The sequence below is a fragment of the Apostichopus japonicus genome, chromosome 13 (genome assembly GCF_037975245.1).
Source record: "Apostichopus japonicus isolate 1M-3 chromosome 13, ASM3797524v1, whole genome shotgun sequence".
NCBI lineage: Eukaryota > Metazoa > Echinodermata > Holothuroidea > Aspidochirotida > Stichopodidae > Apostichopus > Apostichopus japonicus.
The window spans coordinates 15,647,123-15,670,219 of record NC_092573.1 but is presented as its reverse complement, the minus strand read 5'-3'; the positions used below and the strand labels follow the sequence as shown (position 1 = coordinate 15,670,219).

At 36.3% G+C, this 23,097-nt stretch overlaps 1 protein-coding gene across 4 annotated transcripts in view; it reads left to right on the top strand.

The window, feature by feature from the left end:
* The window catches only part of LOC139979182 (ADAMTS-like protein 1), a 76,155-nt gene extending 55,899 nt beyond the window's left edge, over positions 1–20,256 (top strand). For 3 of the 4 annotated variants that reach the window (XM_071989912.1, XM_071989917.1, XM_071989915.1), the window contains 11 exons: positions 616–1,136; positions 1,633–1,762; positions 3,105–3,318; positions 3,779–3,958; positions 4,895–5,048; positions 6,548–6,856; positions 8,022–8,061; positions 9,548–9,761; positions 10,207–10,395; positions 11,138–11,294; positions 17,141–20,256. In XM_071989912.1, the coding sequence (XP_071846013.1) occupies positions 616–1,136; positions 1,633–1,762; positions 3,105–3,318; positions 3,779–3,958; positions 4,895–5,048; positions 6,548–6,856; positions 8,022–8,061; positions 9,548–9,761; positions 10,207–10,395; positions 11,138–11,294; positions 17,141–17,247 (2,215 nt within the window). In that variant the 3' untranslated portion in view covers positions 17,248–20,256. Of the gene's footprint in view, positions 1–615; positions 1,137–1,632; positions 1,763–3,104; positions 3,319–3,778; positions 3,959–4,894; positions 5,049–6,547; positions 6,857–8,021; positions 8,062–9,547; positions 9,762–10,206; positions 10,396–11,137; positions 11,295–14,092; positions 14,129–17,140 lie in introns of all 4 variants that reach the window. The other variant, XM_071989916.1, reaches the window with a different exon arrangement.
* Positions 20,257–23,097: the final 2,841 nt, after the last annotated feature.

Here is a 23,097-nt window from a genome sequence, read left to right as displayed (position 1 = left end):
TAAATTTGAAGGGCATCACTGCATACATGCAACAGTTGCTTTGTGCATATGCAATGTGATTGTGCAGGCTGTAATCTAACCTATTACAACACAGCTACACGAAATTCACAGAGGACAACTAAAAGTAAACTCATTTTCATTGCCCCTTGAAAAGTTTTTCGACCCATAAAAAAGTGTTTAAAATCCTCTGTCTGCTGATCAATGTATCTCCTTTTCTAATTTAGATTTGTTGTTCATAATCACACTGAAAATATTTAAAAACCTGCCACACTTGATTCTTCCTTCCAGTTTGAAAATGTCACATCACTATATTTGTTCGACAGTAAACCATTTCTGTCCAGTGCAAAGTTGTTGATATTAAAGATTCAGTATTCTAAATCATGTATATTTATTTCGTATGCACTGAAATATCAAATATGGCATAATATGAGGCAAATAAACAAGGATGAAAACTAAATTTTGAGTATGTTGCATAAATGTTATAAAATATTCTTAACACAAGGCTACCGGAAAGTACTTTGCATACTTGATTCGGAACAGATTTGATTTTCAAATTATTTTTACTTTTTTTCATAATTTTTTGCTGTTTTCATTCTCATTTTATGTTTCTGTTAGTTACTCATTTTCTGACTGGAGTCCTTGCAGTGTAACATGTGGAACTGGTATCAGAACTCGTAATGTCACATGTGCGATGTATGTATCACACACAGAAACATTGGAGGAAAGACCAGAACATGACTGCGAACCTCTGCTTGCCATCAAACCTAACGCCACAGAAGAATGTCTCCTCTCTCCTTGCCAACAACTTCTGACTGACACTGACGCAGACATATTTGATGCGACAACGTTTGCCACCGGAACAGAGAGAAACTATGAAAATAACATAACGGCAAAAGTGCAAATATCTTCCAGTAACATTGTGCAAAGTTTTGATTCTAGCTCTTTTTCACAAGGTTTGAGTTTCCCATCAGAGAGTGCATATTCGGTGGATAGCGATTATAATAGGAATAAGGTCAATGACAAGGGGAGTGAAGTGAGATTTTCAATTCCTAGTGACTATGATTACAGCCAGTACAACGAAAAGTACATCTGGCGGCAGAGTGGCCTTACTGAGTGCAGTCGTTCTTGTGCTGGGGGTGAGTTTAGTCTCTCAGAGCTAAGCAATAAATATGAAATTAGAAGCAAACTTGATAACTCGAACATGAAATCTGTGAAATGTATCAACTGAGTGTATAGCTTAGCCATTGTCAGTCTTAAACATTAAGTATAGCTAATTGCATTATTTTGCACTGTAACATCTCCCTGGAATAACCTTGAACACGAAATGTAGGGATAGTTAGTTGCATTAACATCAGAACAGATTAAAACGAAAAACCGCTTTGGGAAAGTTCCTATTCAATGACAAGCATCACTACTTATCCCTCAGCCTTAATACTATCATACTAGTCAAGTTTATAATGACATGCACCAGCCATTCATGACAAGAAGAAACCCAGGTAAATTATTCCATCTCTTTGTATATCACTCCTATGTCATTTCCTAGGGATAAATGGCTGGTTCACCATTTCATTTGTTATGATAATAGTAGTAAATAAGTTATCACAGACTTGTGATGGTATTTTGTTCTTCCAGGTATTCAAGAAACTGTTCTAGAGTGTTATGATTTCATTGAGGACACTGTAGTGCGCGATACATATTGTGTCAACAGTGATCCTTTCCCAAAGAGCCGAAGCATGTGTAACGAGCAGCCATGTCCAGTTGAGTGAGTATTTACAGAGTGGCAGTTAATGGTCTGAGTGAGACTCAAAAAATAAACCATTTAATACCTCCTGCTTGATTTACTGTTGTCTTCTGTTGTAGTTCAAAAGCAGACACCCCAATGCAGTGAATGATTTAAGTGCTTACTTGTTACACAGTAAGGTGGAGGATTATTTCTGTTACCTCATATTAATGAAATTAATTTGATTCTATTTTCATTACAAATAAACAGCACTTCTGGACCTTTTTTGTTTTTTTCGACTTAAAAAGGTTGCCAGGCTGGCTAAGGAAATTGTTTGTTCAGCGATATTACCAAACCTACTTCGTACTACTCGAGAAAAGATTTCAACTGATTAAACTGACTTAATATCATTGCCAGTTATAACAGTCTTAGTGTTATATCAAGATTGCCCCAAGAAAGGACTTACGCTACCCCTTTACTGTACTCAGTCTTACGGTCTTACATGAACTGTTTATCATACACTTAAACTGACTTAATATCATTGCCAGTTATAACAGTCTTAGTGTTATTGAAGATGGCCCCAAGAAAGGACTTTCGCTACCCCTTTACTGTACTCAATCTTACGGTCTTACATGAACTGTTTATCTTGCACAATACCTTACAGAGTTTTTTCTTCTGGTTGTCTCACTATTAAATTACTTGACTTTTCAATTCTGTAATCTTGCCGCATATTATTTGTGCTGTACCTGTTTGGTATCGCTATATATCATGTAAAGATAAGAATAGACTAATGAAGTTTCTTAAGTATACAGCGTATATATTGAAAGTAGATTAATACCATTCATTAAGAAAAATCGTGAATACTTCTGTCAAGACTGAATTCATAAGAATGACAAATACTTTTATAAACAACCATTCATTGCATGCTTCACTTATGAGTCATTTAACTACATCCAGCAGAAATCTTAGAAATCCCCATATATCTTGCCAAACTACAGAATTCAGCTGTACATAAATTCTTTTATTTATTGTGCTGCAATATTGATTCAGTCTGATCACTCAGAACCTCTTATATAATTTTATGTCTTTCTTATATATATATATTAACCTCATTCTTAACAACTAATAGTAATATTTTATATTTTGAATATTATTTTATATTTTAAATGTATTTTGTACTCCTTTTTATAAATATTTTGTTTGATATTCATACTGGTTTCAATAAACATTCAAAACATTACTAGGAAGGAGATGACGTCAGCAATTACTTAAAGTATCTGGTCACAAGCTTTAATGGCCCCCATCCTTGTTATTTGCATCAAACTTCTTCTCTTTTATTAGATCAATTAAGACTAAATTAAAATATATTATTTTCTCAATTCAGATGGAAAGTTCTATTGTACAGTGAGTGCACCCACACATGTGGAAGTGGCCGTCAGTATCCCATTAAGGTGCTATGTATACAAGTATTTGATGCCAGTACTGATGGTATGAGCAATCACCCAGACAGTGAGTGTGAGGATCTTCCCAGGCCCGAGTCAGTATCTTGCGCCAATTTTGATTGTGATCCACACTGGGTGATGAATGTTTGGTCACCTGTAAGTATTTGTCAGTTTGCATATCCTTTTAATATCACATAGATGGTTTTAATACAGGAAAGAATACATTTAAATTCATATCCAGCTCAATAAATCACTAGAATCGTTTCCCCTTCAACTTGAATTATTGTAGTAAAGTGTGTTTTTAGCAGTGAGATTACTTGATCATGTGTAATGTATTGCTTTTCCACAGGAGACATTCCCTCATAGTGAAGGGATTCTCAACAAGAGGCACTTTTAAACTACATTTTAACTTGGGTGTACTTTTCAGTTAAATTTTGTTTCATATTTTCAACATAAGAGCACTTTTTAATGACCAAAAGTGACATTTTTCTAAATGATGAGGTGAGCTACCCTTTTTCTGGTTTGCACTAAAGCTGTTTGAGGTATCCCTGCATTAGAATTTGAAGATGTGTACACCTGAGTGTATTAATTCAGAGCACCTCATTGTATCCTGCAGTGCACTGAGGTGTGTGGGAGTGGAACCAAGTCTAGGATGGTTAGCTGCAAACAGACACTTGGTAATGGTGAGGAGGTGGACAGAGAATCCAGGAAGTGCTCTGGGTATCCTCCTCTAGAAATAGACAGTTGTAATGAAATCGACTGCCCTCCCAGCTGGCTGACTGGACTATTCTCAGAGGTAATTAACAGTTACTTTCAGTAGCCATTGCAGCAGTGTGACCAAACAATATGAAGGGTGTGGTTGAAATGACTTGTGTAAGAACATATTGATTAACTAGTAGATATAGTTCAACTCTTGCAATGGGACAACCATCATCATGAGAGCGTGGTGGCCAATTGGCCAAGGATTGCTGGTTCGATTCCTGCCTAGTTCATTACATTGTGTCCTTGGGCAAGATGCTTTATCTCACTTGCCTCTCTCCACCCAGGGGTTAAATGGGTACCTGTGAGGTAACTTGTCATTGCCGACTGGAGGGATTGTCTCTGGGACAGGTTATCATTGAGCAGGGGTAATATAACCTCTGTAAAGCGCTTTGAGACCTATCGCTGGTATAAAGTGCTATATAAAAAGCAAATATTATTAATATTATTATTATCATGACTTTTGTTAGTGAAGCTATCATTTACTTCCTATTTTCTCCTTACTCAAGTTTAACTTTAAAATTAAGGAAGGATTGTTTCCTAAATGAAACTCATTGCTTTTCATTTAAAGTATCAGTGAACTTTATAGCATTTCATCAAGATGCAACTCTTTTCTATGATATTTTTAAGTAAACTAGTAAAATGCTGTAAAGATAAAAAAAAAAAAAAAACTGTCAACTTAATTGCTGTGATGACATTCCCTCTCAAAATATCATAAAATGGAAAAAAAAATTATTCAGTGAAAACATGTGTCATCACATTTCCAAATGAGTTTATCAGTTTTGTCACATGGTCTTCATAATTGTATGACAATCGTTGTGTTTCTATGGTTTCATAAATTGAGCATAGCAGTCTTCACTGCATCTTGATCAAGAGATGTCTCTCTTTGATTCATTTTCTGTACAAGGAATGCTCACCATGTTCATTTATAGTTTGCACTCCATGTTAACATTGAACTATTTGGTTTCCTCAGTGCTCTGTTACATGTGGACATGGGCAAAGATTCAGACCAGTGAAGTGCACTCAGATACTTGGTAACGGTGAAACCATCATCCTGGACAGCAGTGAATGTTCCGGGGAATCGGCTCCTCCGGCAGTAGAAACATGTTCTCTCGATGTTTGCTTTGGTTTGTACTTTCATCATTTCTTCTTTTTGTAATTTAGCACCAAATGATATAACACTGCTCTTAAGCGACCTCGTAACCTCTCAACACTTTTTTGCTGAAGTTTATATATAGTTAGCAATTAATTGGGGTAGTCCTGTTTTTTCTCAATGTAAAATATATTTTCCTGCCAGCACGCTAAGCTGTCCCAATTTTCAAGAGGTCTTTGTGACTCTGTGAATATCGCTACTTATATGATACGCAAATTAAAAAAGGACAAAAATGTTGTTTGCATTACTATTCGTGACCATTGCCGAAGCATGAGACAATGGTTTACAAGGCACAGATATGTTTGATGGCTGCATATTAGCCCCACAAGCTTGACGGGATAAGCTATGCAGCCCTCTTTTGAACCCAACACTTTCTTCAAATGGGAGGAAGGTATGCAGTGTCCCACTTATCAAGCAAAGCTTTGTGGTATAATCCTAAGTATAGCGTACAGTTCAGTACATAGTAATCTTTGTTTGTACCCTCTTCAGCTGGTACGTAATTATTTGATGAGTATAGCAGGGCAAATTTGTAATGGTTGTCCAAATGACAAAAGTCATCTTTGGAGGTCATCGACAACTAGTTGTGAAGATAATTCAGATTGCATTGTAACTCAATAACCCAATTAGGTTAAATTAGTGTAGTACCGATATTGTCATGATTTGCTTTTGGATAGACTAGTCATGTTAGGAGTGTACTATGTTATGTGCGAGATACTGCGGTAGACCTTCAATTGTTTGTAGGCTGAGGCAGTCATTAGAAATCTGGTGTAAGTCCAATGCACTATAGTATGGTCTCATATGTGAATTTCAGTTGCCTCAACAGAATGTGGTTAACGTTGTATCTCACTACATACAACTTTTAGATATTGTGCCACACACAGTTTGAACATATTTAACTTTATTTTACTTTATTACTCTATTTAATTGTAACTCAATAACCCAATTAGGTTAAATTAGTGTAGTACCGATATTGTCATGATTTGCTTTTGGATAGACTAGTCATGTTAGGAGTGTACTATGTTATGTGCGAGATACTGCGGTAGACCTTCAATTGTTTGTAGGCTGAGGCAGTCATTAGAAATCTGGTGTAAGTCCAATGCACTATAGTATGGTCTCATATGTGAATTTCAGTTGCCTCAACAGAATGTGGTTAACGTTGTATCTCACTACTTACAACTTTTAGATATTGTGCCACACAGTTTGAACATATTTAATTTAATCACTATTTGAAACATTTTCAATTTAATCACTATTTGAAACATTTTTATTTTAATAAGCATTTAGGACATTAAGGCTGCTGATGGAAATATGACACATTGGGTTTTTCCACATTTTGCTTGTTATTACAAATTTTATTTTGGCATCTTGATAAATATGATAAAAACCTCATCCTTATTTATGCTTATATTATTGTAAAAAATATTTAAAATATCTAAATATCCTTGATTTTTCTTCTGTTGTTTGCTTTATCAGCGCCTGCAATTCTGAGCAATAGTAGCATATTTGAGCAACAGGAAACAGTGGGCAGAATTTACCTTACAGTGGGGCAGAGAGCTACCATGTTTACTAAGACTACCCTGATAGTGAGTTGTCCCACACAGGGTATGGAGAAACCTCATGTACAGTGGTTGAAGGGGTCAGCTGTGATACCACAGAACAGAACTATGAGGGTCAGAGAAATATCAGGGGGTGCTATCAAGTTTGCTCAATTATCAGTGGATGATTCAGGGGTCTATACCTGTCAGGCTGGACCTCTTTCAGAAAATTTTTATTTGACAGTTGGTAAGTTTCTTTTCTTACCAATAAGTTTGATAATGTAAGTCTTGATAAACTTGTCAATTTCCTGGTTGATTTCGGTTCATCAATTAACGTGACTGGACTATTTATACTAATATACACAGACCATTCTATCAGTTTCTCAGATGAAATACGAAAGTTAATAGGAAATCAAAACCTTTCTGGTCTCAAATATCATGTTTATAGTAATTTAGTACAATTAATCAAAGACAAATGTTGTTGAATGTCATCCAGCCAGTGGTGATCTGTTGTTTATATGAAGTTGAAAGAGCATAGTTTGGTGGTAGTGATAATGATTATAATAAATGAAATTATTAAAAGAATGAGATTTACCAATTATAAGTGTTTTAGAGGCACATCATAGGTGTCACTCACTAAATTGCTGACTTCAGAGGTATTTTTTCCATGTTTGTGTTATTTTATCAAATCCTTAACCTTTCCTGTTGGGGTGTCTGTTTTACTGTAAGAGCCAATTCATGTTCTGCATACTTTCGGAATAGCTGAGGATATGTGAGCCACTCGCACAGATTAGTTTCAAACTCTTACAAACATACAGCCAGCATTGTCTCATCCCTTGCTTCTGCATAACAATCACTATAAATAGTTGTGAACTCTTTGTGTAAGAACATGACAATAATATGAACAATTATGATTCAGTATTTGATATCAAACAAAAGCATGAGAAACAGCATTAGCCTGTATGCTAACAAATGTGTTAGTGCTTCTTTCAACAATCTCTCTCTCTCTTTTATGTAATAAGTGTGTAAAGATGGCCCATTGCTTGGTTATTTTTCCTAAAGGGGAAAGCTTTGTCTGAAAAACTATGAATTTTTGTTAGTTATTATTCTTGCTTAGTTATGTACATTTCCAACAATTCCCAGACCCTCTTACTTTGAAGTGAGACATGTGTAAGTTTCATAACTATTTATTTGCTATCTTTTCATTGCCCATGTTTCCAAATACTTCAAGCACACCACCTGGTATTTTAGGCTACTTTTGCAAGAACATTGTCACCATATTTGGTTTCTTTTTATCCAGAAAGAACCTTGCTTGCATGCAGTAGTTGTACATTCTTTTACCCACAATGCATTTCTTCTAACGTTTGTCATTCTTGACATAAGTAGCTGTTGATTGTTCTTTATGTTCACAGTCTCTCATACGGCTGAGGAACTCGTGCCAGGAGATTATATGTAAGTTTCAGAGATTCCCGAGCCACTTCATGAAGTGCCCTATTAATGTCTTCCTAATTAGTGAAGACCAAGTTTGTGTTACATTTATGATATTTTTGTATTTATTGCCCCCCCTCGCCCCACCATGTATCATGTCTGCATCTAACTTATGCACTCTATTCCTACAAAACCTGGTAACACCATAGCACTGTGTCCCCCTTACCCCCAACTGAACAACTTCAGACCGACCCCCATTTCCCCATTCTTCCAAAATATAATTCTGAAGTCTTACAGTTTAGATAATTTGCAGGTCTCTTAATTCAAGATAAAATCTCCTGTATCAAGCACTCTATTATAAGAGCGTGGTGGTCAATTGGCTTAGGCGTCGGACTCGTGATCCAAGGATTACTGGTTCGATTCCTGCCTAGTTCATTACGTTGTGTCCTTGGGCAAGCTGCTTTATCTCACTTGCCTCTCTCCACCCAGGGGTTAAATGGGTACCTGTGAGGTAACTTGTCATTGGGCGCAGTATATAACTACTGCCACCTGGAGGGATTGTCTCTGGGACAGGTTATCATTGAGCAGGGGTAATATAACTTGTAAGCACTCTGATATGATTTACCATGAATAGCGTAGCTAAATGCCTAATATTATTATTATTATTATTATGATTATTATTATTATTATAAGTAACCAGTTCCATGTTTCATGACTCTGAACACGACATCTTTCATTGCCATTCACTGCAGTTCCATAATGTTACCATTCTTGGTAGGCTTAGGTAGATTGATATTCATTTGTTGAATAAAGTAAATAATGTCAACAATTAGTTTGCCATGTTAAGATGTCAGAGGAAACAGAGCACCAATGCTATTTACATAATAACAACCATACACATATTTATTGTACAGGGTTTGAAGATGACAGCCTAAACCATGACATACCCCAACTGTGTGCCATCTATGCCTTTGACATGCAATTTATACAAAACCTTCTCAACAATGTTACCAGTTGTAGTCAATGCTCCCTATGAGAAATCATGAAGAAAATGTTAGAATTACATAAAACAAAAAAACCCTGCGGCAACCTGTAGCTGTGACCGCAAGTAGTCACAGATAAAAGGCAAAAGACAACCTAAAATGTCTGAGGAAGTCCTGCATTTTTAAACCAATATACAACTTGTAAAATAATTGTTAGTTGTTTACACATGTTTCTTGATTGCATAAAGCATTAAAAAATATGTGGAAACCTGTGTTTTGGTGGTTTCCACACATATCACCAGAAAAAAAACGTAACTGGCAAATGTGTATCAATTTTCACTGAAATCATGTATCCTATCCTATCATGCAAAACCCAGGGAGTTGATAATCACCCGACAGAAATATGGGTTTTCTAGAACACACAAAAAAGCTCTTTGAAAACTTTAACAATCATCATATTAACTTCAGGGCTCTTTGAAAGGAGTTACACGTGTAAGGAACTTCAATGTTTTGAGTCTCTTCTTCAGATGGGTTCCTGGAGAATGGACTTCATGCACAGTGACATGTGGTGGAGGTTATCAGCAAAGGGATGTCCTGTGTCAGCATGCCAATAGGCGAGGAATATCTGGACTTATAGATCCAGTTTACTGTGCTAAGGAAGGAGTGCCCAAACCAGCTGATGGGAGGGCTTGCAACAGACAACTGTGCACCCCTCACTGGGTGACAGGAGAATGGTCACAGGTAAGAGCATAATAAAGTGCATTACATGGCAAGAAGGTGATCATGGGTAGGAACAAATTACTACATAGATAAATACACTCTGACTTGTTGGCATTATGGATAATCATGAGCAATGTTAAGGAATTACTATCAAGAACTGCAAACCTCCATGTTGGGGGCAGGGTAGTAGTCATGGGTAAGTAGTGCTAACAGTAATTGCACACCTCCCTGGGTGGGGGACGATTGTCACCACGGGTGAGTAGTTCTTTCAAAAACTGCACACCTCCTTGGTTGGGCCGGGTTCTCGCCATGGGTTAGTAGTTCTTTCGATAACGTTTCATCTTCCTGGGCTGGGGCAGGGTAGAAGTTGTGGCTAAATATTGGTTAAAATGTGTGAAGAATTATTGACAGTTAGTTTGACTAAATGTTGAAATTTAATGTCAGTTTGCTCTTTTGCTTGTTCTAGTGTTCCAGCAACTGCAGAGGTAATGGCATGGGGACCAAGGCTCGTGAAATTGGTTGTATGAACAGTAGTGGAAACTACATAGCAGAGAGTGAGTGCGAATCTGTCGACGAACTGGTGAAGCCAGCCAATATTTCAGACTGCGTGACGGATCGCTGCATCCCAACCTGGCATGTTTCTCACTGGACACCAGTGAGTAGTAATGTCTTAAGTAATGACAGGATATTGTCATCATAAATGTCTTAATGAGAATAAAGTAGATTATGATTAGTAACTGACAATGACTAACAGACATCGCCAACTAAATATTATTCAAAAGCTCAGTTCAAATCAAAGCAAATTTTATTTGTAATAGATGATGCCATGTTTCTGTTCAGTTTTGTCTAATAATTCCATAGAAATGTGTCAGTCAGAAGTCAACATGAATGATTGATTGTTTTGTCTTGTTTGACTTACCTTATAGTTAATTACTGCACTTTACTTGTATCGATCTTAATACAAGCATTTCAGCTTATACAGTAGATGCATCTTGTGTTGAAGTTGTAACAATTTGATGGTAATTTGAGTGTTGAAGATAAATGTATCTGAAAACAACATCTGTTAGTTATCATACCTAAATTAGGCAAGATATCTAATGGTTTTTAAAGCAAATATCATCTGTACATTGAATGGCTATGTCAAAATGAAAAGCTGCAGTAGCTGCAAAGTTCTGCTTAGCTAGGATGAACCAATATCAAAACAATTATCTTTGCAGATCAGCAGTGTAAGCTTCCTACTTCTGACACATACTAGGTTTGTTATAGCACCAAACAGTGTATAACATGCTGATAGAAAGCATCAAAGTGGTTGTAGCCATGGGCATCCCTCACTCGGGTTATTAGAGGAGTATGCAGTCATTATATATTTACATGATGATCTTACGTTATTTACACAGTGTACAGCTACATGTGGCGGGGGTATGAGAAAACGAATGATTAAATGCATGTACAGAGGAACTCGCAAACTTGCTCTACAAATGTTTTGCAAGATGGTGTCCCCTGCTCCTCCAGTTTTTGAACGCTGCAACACGCAGGATTGTCCGGCTGCACTGAGTAAGTATATTAACATTTCTTATTGTCATATTTAATTTAATTAAGAAAGAGAGGACCAACTGTTTATACTCTTATAATTTCTAAATTGAATTATCTACTGTTGAAACTTTAGCTTCCAAGCCTTAATTGTGACTTACTCTTTTTCATCCCAAAAGTTGATTTGCTGTCTTTTTCAGTTTTGCAGATAACCCAGCCTAATTCACATAGTTGCTATTTTATTTGTACTTAAATTGCTTTTGGAATGAAAATATTTCATATACAGTATTATATCTCTGTCGATCACCATAAATAAGCATATTTCTGTTGCTTTAGTGCCAATATTGTTGAATAATCGAGAGTGATTCATTGTTTGCTAACCCTCACCTCAAAATACATCAGAAAAATCTTATTATATAACAAGTAATCAGTAGTCTTTTGCCACATCCTTGTAAGACATAAATGAGAAGTTGCAAGTTTCTTACTATTTCTACATTTTTACACATTTTATTTTGAAAAACTTAAAGAGGCCATGACACGAAAAATCCAACTAATTGAGAGTAACTTCCTCTGAATCTATGAGGAAATCTATGTTCAAAACTATCCTCATTACCTTGAAAACCTCAAGGACTAATTAGAAATTAACGTTTTAATATTCGCATCCGAAAATAGATATCTGAAAATGCGATTTCAAAACAAGACAATGATGACGTCATTTTAGGAACACAAGTGCCAAGCCCAGGCACGTACCGTCACACATACTCGCACATTTACACTGAGAGAACAACCACTGCATTACGCTATATCGCTAGAAATTTCAAGTTTGTTTAACAACATGTTGTAAAATATCCGAGAGAAATGCCGGTCCGTTGTGTTGTTGGGGGCTGCATAAATATCATTACCCATGCAATTAGCCTTCATTGATGGCAAAGGACGAAAAAAACACGGCGATTATGACCAAGTTAGTGCACAACACCAGCGCCGATTCACTGGGCCTAGCCAGTATACAGCTCCGTATGTAGCGAACACTTCACTGAAGCATACTACGATCCATCCTTTTTTATGAAATAAAACAAATGGACTTTAACGGGTTGACATAAACGAGTCGTTCTTCTGTCAAGTATTCCACATTAAAAACTCCGAAGACCAGATTGGAGAACAGGAAACCTCCAATGGGGCAAGTGGCGATCCTTATACATGTATATGAATACATAGCCAACACACTGTACATATGGGTTGTAAGTCTCCGTAACACAACGCACAATACAGTTTAGGGAGTTCCGCGAATTCCAACAACACATGCACAAAATGGACTGGATTTTGTTTTTAAATGCTTCGTTAGTAAATTCTTACCACGTTGTATGTTCCTTGCAATAGTTCCAAACGGGTTTGTTCTTCGATATGTTGTGGAGCTTCAATTTTGGCTTGTTTAACAGGCTCGAACTGATACGGTTCTAACACCTCAGGTCCACCCACAACGTTCGGTTCAATATTGGCATGATCATCGCCTTCACTCTCTGCTTCGAATATGAGAAAGGGCACTCTAATTATAGCCCAATTTCACTGCCTGGTGAAGAACCACTATCACTTTGAACATCGGTTGCGGCATTTGGTTCTAAATCTGACATTCCACGGGAAATTTCGATCTGATTTCGCGCCAACTTGTTATCGATTGTTTTGTGTATTTATGTACACTTGTCGTACTGTAAGTATGATATGTGTTCGGAGGAATCAGCGAGAGCAAAATCGTGTTCATAACATGACGTCACATGACGTCATGAGATAAGTAAAATTTTCAGCGGAACAAACTTTTCAAGCCCGAAGAGGGTAAATTAAATCTCAATTTTCGAAGGGAAAAATCAAATTTTTAACTGATTTATGTTCTAGAGAGCATGCTTAGATGGATCCCAAAAAGACAGGACGTTGAAATTTTTGTGTCATGGCCACTTTAACTATGCATATGAATACCCAAATTATTGCAACTTCTTTTGTTCTTGGATGAGGATTTTACCATATAGCTGCATTTATAGCTGCATATATGAGGAAGGGACTTTATGTTATGACTTCATATATGAGGAAGGGACTTTACTTTTATGACTGCATATATTTGAGGAAGGGAAATTATATTATAGTTGCATATATGAGGAAGGGTTCTCATGTTGTGACTGCATATATGAGGAAGGGGAATTATATTATAGTTGCATATATGAGAAAGGGACTTCATTTTGTGACTGCATATATGAGAAAGGGACTTTTTGTTATAGGACTTTATGTTGGAGGGACTTTATGTTATTTTATAGCTGCATATATATGGGAGGGACTTCATGTTATGACTGCATATATGAGGACTGGACTTAATGTTATGACTTCATATATGAGAAAGGGACAGTGTGTTATGGCAGCATAGATAAAGTTTGTGACTTTACTTGTTATGATGCAAGCAAAAGGCTGCACAGCTTTATATTATGATATATGTTAAGTTATCATCATAAAGATGAAAAAAAAAACATTAACAAACTGCTTAACTAGACCTAACTCAACAGGCCTGTTTTGTAAAAACATAATAGTTAGATAGCCTGACAAAAGGATTTTCTTCGCCATTGAAGATCCTGCTAGGATATAAATGACAGGCTCTCAACCTTTCATATTAATAACCAGTGGTAAGTTATCAAGTTATTTTGGGAGATGTTTGGGGATGGGTTTTGCTAGCCCTTTCATGGGGATTTTACAAGTACTGACAGGGAATTACAGATGAAACACACTTTAATTTTATTCCTTTGTTTGAAATCATTTGAAAATAAACCACTCCTTTTTGGTTCCAGACATTTTTGAATCGGATTCTGCTTAGAATTGGAATGGTATGGTAAAATAGCTTCTTTTGGGAAAGGAACCATAGATACTGGTAGTAGCTAATGATGATCTAACAATTAATTTCAGCTTTTTAATCATATACTTAATATGTTCTAGTATTGACCAATTTAGAGCTGGGAAATTGGACAATTAGCAGAGTTATTCAGGGCTTTTGGTGTTTTTTGTTGTTGCATGTTCTTAGTATTTTGTTGATACCTGCACAATGCACAATACTGTTTCATACACAGTTGCATGAATACACACAAGGAATATGTGATACTCTTTCATTCTCAGTTTGGAATGGTACTTGAGACATTCACAAGTATATATGTATTCATGCAATTGTCTGTGGTATCCCATGCATTCATGAAATTTTGTGTGGTATATGATGCATTTATACATTTATGTGTAGCATATGGTGCATTCATGCATTCATACAATTATGTGTGGTATTTGGTGCACTCCTGCAGTTATGTGTGGTATCTAGTGCATTCATGCAATTATGTTTGGTACCTGATGCAATTTTGTGTGATACCTGGTGCATTCATTAAATTTTGTGTGGTGTATGATGTGTTTATACAATTATGAGTGGCATCTTGTGCATTCACACAATTATGTTTGGTATTTGGTGCATTGTGTGGTATCTGGTGCTTTCATGCATTTATGCGTGGTATCTGCTGCGTTCATGCAATTGTGTGTGGTACCTGGTGCGTTCATGCAATTTTATGTGGTATCTGGTGCATTTAAGGAATTATGTGTGGTACCTATTGCATTCATGCAGTTATGTTTGGTACCTGATGCATTCATGCAGTTATGTTTGGTACCTGATGCATTCATGCAGTTATGTGTGGTATCTAGTGCATTCATGCAATTATGTTTGGTACCTGATGCAATTTTGTGCGATACCTGGTGCATTCATTAAATTTTGTGTGGTGTATGATGTGTTTATACAATTATGAGTGGCATCTTGTGCATTCACGCAATTATGTTTGGTATTTAGTGCATTCATGCAATTATGTGTGGCATCTGGTGCATTGTTGCATTTTATGTGGTATCTGCTGCATTCATGCAAATTTGTGTGATACCTGATGCAGTCATGCAGTTATGTGTGGTATCTAGTGCATTCATGCAATTATGTTTGGTATTTAGTGCATTCATGCAATTATGTGTGGCATCTGGTGCATTGTTGCATTTTATGTGGTATCTGCTGCATTCATGCAAATTTGTGTGATACCTGATGCAGTCATGCAGTTATGTGTGGTATCTAGTGCATTCATGCAATTATGTTTGGTACCTGATGCAATTATGTTTGGTACCTGGTGCATTCATGAAAGTTTGTGTGGTATATGATACGTTTATACAATTATGTGTGGCATCTGGTGCATTAATGCAAGTTTGTGTGGTATCTGGGGCTTCCATGCAATTTTTGTATCTGGTACCAGATCTATTCATGCAATTGTGTGTGGTACCTGATGCATTTATGCAATCATGTGTGCTATTTGGTGCATTCATGCAATTATTCATTTTCTGGTTTACTTGTTGTTAGATTTTTATAATTAATTGGGATTTGTTTTTGTTGTCTAATTCACTTATATTGATTTATTTTTGAAATAACAGTTACATTAATCAGGGCCGTCTTAACGCATGGGCCCACTGGGCCCTGGCCCAGGGCCCCGCGATGTCAGGGGCCCCCAATCGTAGTAACCCCATGTCTTAATCTGGGAGGAAAACTTATTGAATAGGCCATTATGCCTGATTGAATTCGATACTTGACAACTTGTGACGAGAGTTGGTGAAACACTTGAGAGTTTGACATTAAATATTCGAATCTAAGTTGACAACCCTGGAATATTGTTAGGGAAGGGATGGAGGGCAACTGGAAGATTACTCTTCTATAATGTATTTCAGCTTTTAGATATATCACGTATGTTGTTCAGCTAAAGTTTTATGCTTTATGCGCGACATAGGGAGGGGTGGTAAATGCAGGCATGTCTATGCTTGAGCGATTGTCAAGGATGTCAATTTTTCACGCAACTTTTTTCGAACTCACTTGATTGAGGGGCCCCGCTCCATTGCCGGGCCCAGGGCCCGGTGATCTCTTAAGACGGCCCTGACATTAATTCCTTTACGTTTCTCTGGTCTATGATGGTTTTGGACCTTTTGGTAAGCCGGCACACTAACATATCAGTAGTAAATGTAGCAGCAGTCATATACGATGGTTACTGGGATCTTTGAAAGGCACAATTTGGAATGGAAGGCTATTGTAATAAAAGAATATTTTACAGATCCTTTTCTCAATTTGCTTTGCTAAGTAAATAAGCTGCATTGCAACATTGATTTTTCGTTTTGCGCATGTGTTGATGATTAAACCAGAGTAGATAACATATTAATAATCACTGCTTTATTGATATATCTTTCTCAACCTCAAAGTAATCCTGTGCCAGAGGTTAAAAAGTTGAAATTTAATTTGTCATTGGATATTAGATTATCATGTCATTTTAACACTCTATCATAAGTAAGTCTTTGATATTGGTTATTATATATGCTGCATTAGTAGTTTCTTCTGCATGGTGGTTTGTATGAATGCTTGTAACTGCTAATAACATCTTTAACTTTCTATGTTGCTAAGACATTGCTCTAAGAGACCATAAAGGGATGCAAATGTGCTAGATATGATACAATGGTCACAATGGCTACTAGTTGTTGTTGACCAAGTTCAAATACACAAACTAGGAGAGAAGATATTTAAGATAAAGTGACAGCCACCAAAACGGTGTGTTATGTACATCAGACTTTAAGGCTATCAATTGCAGACAAACTGTTATTTCTTATTTGAAATAGAGCATGAAAATAATCCTCCTGTTAGTAATAGAGCTCCCAATGCTGCTTTGTGCCTGTATTGTTTTCATTTATTATTCATTCCTTGGAAACTGAAATGTTTGATCCATGATATTGATAGCTTTGAGTGATGGGTTTAATTGTTTATATTGATAATTATCATTGTTAAATTGTTCTTACAGATGAATGTGCAGATTCATTGGCTTACTGTGAATTGATTGGAAGATTTGACCTCTGCAATGATCCATATTACCAGCTGACATGTTGTGCAACATGCGCCACTCTTTAAACAGACATCTCCTATTACTACAGAGATGAGGTCACAGCCTTATGTTTTCATCGACTACAGGGTTTCTATTACAGCTTGCCTTTAATCATGTATAAATTGACTTTTAACAATCTTGCTTAAACTTGCCATGAACTTACGGCCTATTAAAAGCTGCAGATGTATCTTACGTACATTGGTTTCTGTTATATATCTGTTACAAAGTAATTAATCTTTTCCTAATGAAGCTTCCAGAACAGTGTAAGCAAAACACAACAGATAACTCTGGGTAGTGCTAAATTTCAATGATGTGATTAAGTCATGGAATGTTCTTAACCACCATAACCTTTATCAATACAGTTGTTATCTGTCATCTATATTATATAATAAAAAATATATTAAGAAATTAGAAACCAAAACAATTTGCTGTACAATGTCTTTTATGGAATCACTTATGTTGCATTTGCCTTGAAACATGTTTGATGATAAGGTTTAAAACCCAACATGCTGACATTATATATGTATGTATATGTATATATATAAATATATATATATATATATATATATATATATATATATACACACATATATATATATGTATATTTATATATATATATAAAATATATATATATGTATTCTATTTTTCCCTCTTATGCATTATCTGTATATCATGATTGTTTGACCATTTTGTCTGCTTAAATTCTTGCCCATTAATATAATGTGTACTTTACAAAAAGAATTATTAGATCTTAATGCAAGTTTTTCCTTTTCCTTTGTCTTGATTGGTTCATTAGGCCTTTTAGTATTTAAAGTTCAAATTATCTATGAAATTAATGGGTCCCTTATCTTTCAACACTGTAAGTAGGTACAGCCAATTTACATCTCATTAGGTTTCCACATTGAATGTACTGTGAAGAAAGTTGAGAAAATATCTTTGACTCGTGACATCATTAGTTCAAGTATTAAGATTAAGAAAGTGGTTTTATTTTGCACCTGTGGTAAGCAATGATTGCTTATTTAATGAATCAACAATTCCCTGAAATATTCCAGATTACTTTCATTTTTGGCTGTTGTATATTGCAGCTGAATCTCAATCAATTTTTAAAGGCATTTTTTAAAAATCTTTTTATTCCAATATCCCAATTTCTAAAAATGTCAGATCATAATTTATATTTCCTCCAAGGTGAGTTTGGAGCCATTGATGACAGTGCATGGTGAATCAAGGGTGATTAACCCCCCAAAAATGGTTCCCTTGTGTTCCAAACTAAACCGAATTTGTAAAGAAGTCAGATAGTCACATGGTAGGAGAAAACATATAACAGGTGAGATATTTGGAGGAGTAAAGATAAGAGGTACATCGGTAGGTCACGATTGGCTGTTCTGTTATATTTGATGATTAACTTGTTATACCAAAAACCTCCGTCGGTGTGAAGGTTGATCTTGAAAGTGACCATGGTCACTGGCCTCTCCATCCCATCCCATCGTCCACGCACATATACTCACATGCGTACACGCACACACACGTCCACACACTCTCAAAAGCATCAGCTCTATTGTCCTACTATAGTGAATCTAGTTTAAGGATTGTATGTTATTTGGAGTAATAGCAATGTGGGAAGGAAAGTGAAACAGTGGAAGGGTTAGTATTGGGTAGAATGTTTGATATTTGTGTAGTCTAACAGAACCTTGTCAGATAAGACAACTTAATTAGGCTTCATTGTATCTGTAATTACTATGTTATGTTTGCTGCATCCATATACCCAGTATGTGATAAGAAAGTAGTATGCACTATTGAGATACATAGTTGAGGATTTTTTTTGCCATACACATTAGTAGTAAGAACATTTGACATTTAATTTATTGTGTTAGACCAATGCCAAAAATTTTGATGTTTAATTCAATGTGCATAAACAGTTTTGATATTGAATTCAATGCGTCTAAGGTGTACACCAATATTTTGATGTTTATTTTCATTTGCGTAAACAATACCAACCTATTAATATTTAATTAATAATTAGATTAATGAACATAAGCAATAGCAACATATTGATGCTTAGGTTAAATGAATGTTAACAGTACCTACCTTTTGTATGTTGAGGTTAATGAGCTTAAGCAATAGAAATAGCTGGTTTGGTTTGCACATAATGCTTGAACTGAATCATGTTTGTTGCTTTAATAGTTCAAAATACTGAAAAGTATATTTCTTTTCAAACAAATGTTAACTGTTAATATACACCACCTAGCAGACCTACATAGACAGATACACAAATCTATACATTGTACACTCTAAACAGGGCTGACTTAGTGCTTATTGTGAATAAAAGATGAAGCTAAGTAATGATGTTTTCTCCATTTTTAGAAAAACAACCCAAGAAAAAAATATTCAGAGACTTAAACACAGAGAAAAGGCTTCAGAAAATAAAGAGAATTTAGAGATGAGTTTGATGTGGTTATTGAAGGCATCCATGTATTTAAAATAGAAATAAGTATGTCATAGGGTAAGGTAAATATTATGAATATATTAAGCTTGTTCAATTTTAATGGCTAAAGTACTCAGGAAAGATTCCAGCTTTCTGAAACCTATTATTATACCTATTTGTAATACTCTTTTTCTCGCGTGCAAACTGTACATGCCTCAGAGTCCGTTTCTGCCTATCGCGAATGTGCTTGCCCACTGTATTTTACATGCCCGAGGATCTGTCCGATACAAACGTCTTGGACATTTCTCCAAAGTATCGAAAGCGTTGCCGGGGGACATTCTTTGGGCAGTACAGCAAATAGATACGGGAAAATAGCTATGTGAAAAGAAAGGTACACTAGGCTGTTCATATACTAGGGTCTTAACAAGACTAGGTGGTATGGATTATTGCTATTAGTCATCCACACTTCTTTTTTTTTGAAGTGGTGCTGTTTTAGATATGTTCTTTTGGTTTTCTGAAATATTATTTGTGTTTATATATAACATCATGCATGTGTTTGCTGATTGCATCATTTATTTGTGGAATCCAAATAAAGTTAGCATTTTATACTGTATTGCTGATAGGCATTGCGTTTGTTTTTACTAACTTTGTTTTAAGTTACATTATAATTGTGATGTGGACCTTGAATATACCACAGTGATTGTGAACGCATGCCAATATTTAGTTACAGACAATGTAATAACATTTTCTTATGCCAGCAGTTATCAACAAGATGCATGAATTGAAAATTTATCAAAGAGCAATTTGACAAAATTGATGAATTATGATTAATATTTGACCAAGTATTCATTTGTTCAAAACCACTGCCATAACAGTTTACCTGCCTCATAAATTTTAATGGGCTCTCGCGGTGCTAGATCACAGGAAATTTGAGCTGTGAAGTAACTTTTCTAAGCTGGTTTCCTTTGCTGGGCTTGGCGAATTGATTACATAACACACCGGCTATCGTTCCAGACTAATAACCTTGAAAGGTAAAGAAGTTGGCAGTGGCGAAAAACGAACGGCAGTTTTACTAAAGGGCGGATTTTGAAATGTCACTTTAAGGCAAAAACATTTTAAAAATCTCATGAATGATGAAAAGTGATGACATACAATTTGACAAATGTTTAGTGATCAAGAAAACGTTAAAAATCCTGATTTCTTGTCTGATTTCTTCATCATTATGCAAGGTAGTTTTATTATTCTTGTCTGTAAGCCTTATATTGGATTGGGTGTATATGTAAGCTGTAGTAAGTATGAGTTTTAAAGTCAAATGTGTTAAAGTTATCATATATAAAATTGACAAAGTTTCTGAAAAATGGCGAATTGTTTAGCCTGTGAGTAATTTGAAAATTTTCGCAAAAAATTATTTAATTGTAAAATTACATCAAATATGAGTCACTAGTAGACTATACAAATGATGCACATGCAAGATCCAATAGGTAATCAATGGAATCAAAATGGGAAAATGGTCTACAATTTTATGGCATCTTAACGTTTCTTTACATTATCATGACGAGGGAATAGCAAAGTAACTACAACATCGTACAGACATACTCAGAAGGCCCTGGCCAACCCTAGGCTAAACTAATTGATAGTTCTTCATATTTCAAGCTAGTCGTATGGAGTGCAATGACTGCATGCGTGACGTACAAACACAACCTTGCGACTTGAATTATGGCCTCGCTGTTGTTTCATCCAACATCTCTGTAAATGTCTGCCAATAATTACAAAGGAGGTAATGGAGAAGATAACTAATTTCCTCAAAAACGTTCTACATCAGTAAAATAAAATCCTTTGCTTACAAAGACGTAAATTTTAGTGCAAGTCAAGCAAACCTAGAACACAGGTTTGGTAAACGTCAGGTAACTTAAGTTACATAACCTATGAGTTTCAATAGCTACTACCTAACTTGTGTATAAATCTCTTTTCTTACATAATGTAAGAAAATAGAACCATCTTTACGGTACTTAACACAACTAAGATATATACCCATTGTGACTACACTGGGAATCTGTAAAATGCCTTATTGATTGATGTAAAAGTACCAGGGCAGCGTAATATCCGATAGTCATATCCATGCAGCGACAACCAGAGAAGCAGTAATTGATGAATACTTACCAGGTGCGTATCCAGGGGGGGGCGTTGGGGGCGCGCGCCCCCCGGGTAAGAAAAAGAGAAGAGAAAAAAAGAGAAGAAAAAAGGAAAAAAAGAGGGGAAAAAGAGGAAGAGGAGAGGAAGGAAGGGAAAAGAAAAAGAAGAAAGAGAGAAAAAGGAGAAAAAGAGGGAGTAAAAGCAAAACGCGAAGACACCGGAAAGAGAAAGAAGAACAGTGACATCATTACAGCGCTGAAGGGTAGCCAGTGACGGATCAATGATTTCGTAAAAGTGTGACTCACCCTACCCCTTACACCGACAACTCCATTTTTTGACGTTTCCATTTTCCTCTCTCACTAATGATCTATATATATACTATATATGGTCTATCATAACGCGTGTGTAGAATTGTGCTATGAAACCAACTGTGGCTGGTCTCGAACTCGACCGTGTCGTCGGGGAACATGACGCATTTTGGGATGGGGCGACCGCCCGCCCCCCCCATACAGCATTTTTTTAAATGATATCGCTAAGTAATTTCAAAATAGAAAGTGCTTAGAGGCAACTTACAAGGCCTGGGAAGTGTCATTTCCAGCGATCTGGGAGACATTTTCGGCCAAAATTTGCTTGTACGCTTCGCGCCAACCTATGGTGGCGCTAGGCTTAGATAATTTGCCTACAGGCTTCGCCCTCCCTTTGCAAATTCCTCGCTACGCGCCTGTTCGAATTTGTAACGCAAACAGCAGATATAACATCATATCAGTGAGCATGAAAATGGCGTTCCAGGATGAAAAGCCTCAAAACTGTCCGACTTGCCTGAAAAAATAACCAAAATTGTTCGCGCGCGGAGCGCGCGTTCAAAGTGTTCATGTCAATATCATATAAGCAAGCATCGGTTATTACATCGCATGCCATCATGTACCGTACGGTCCGTTCAAATTGCGCAGTATACCGCGGGATGCTAATGTAAACAACGACATGTCTCATGTAGATGTATCAAAAGCATGGAGGTCCAATTATGTCAAAACTCTCTTTTACATTAGTAATGGCGAATTAGGGCCTGCACCCCCGCCGCGCAGTGGCGGAGCGTCCATATGGTCAGGGGGCGGATGCCCCCCTGACGGACTCAAATGGACTGCTGGCGCCTTTTTCAGCTCTTTACCACTTTTTACTTATTCTAGATTATTGACTTTTTTATTGCGCTCTCATCTACTTATTGACATTTGTCACATTTTGTTGGTGTAATTTGGCGATCACACCTTATTCTTCGTTTATCTGCAAATTAGCCAGGCCCGGAAAGGGTCATTTCCAGCGATCT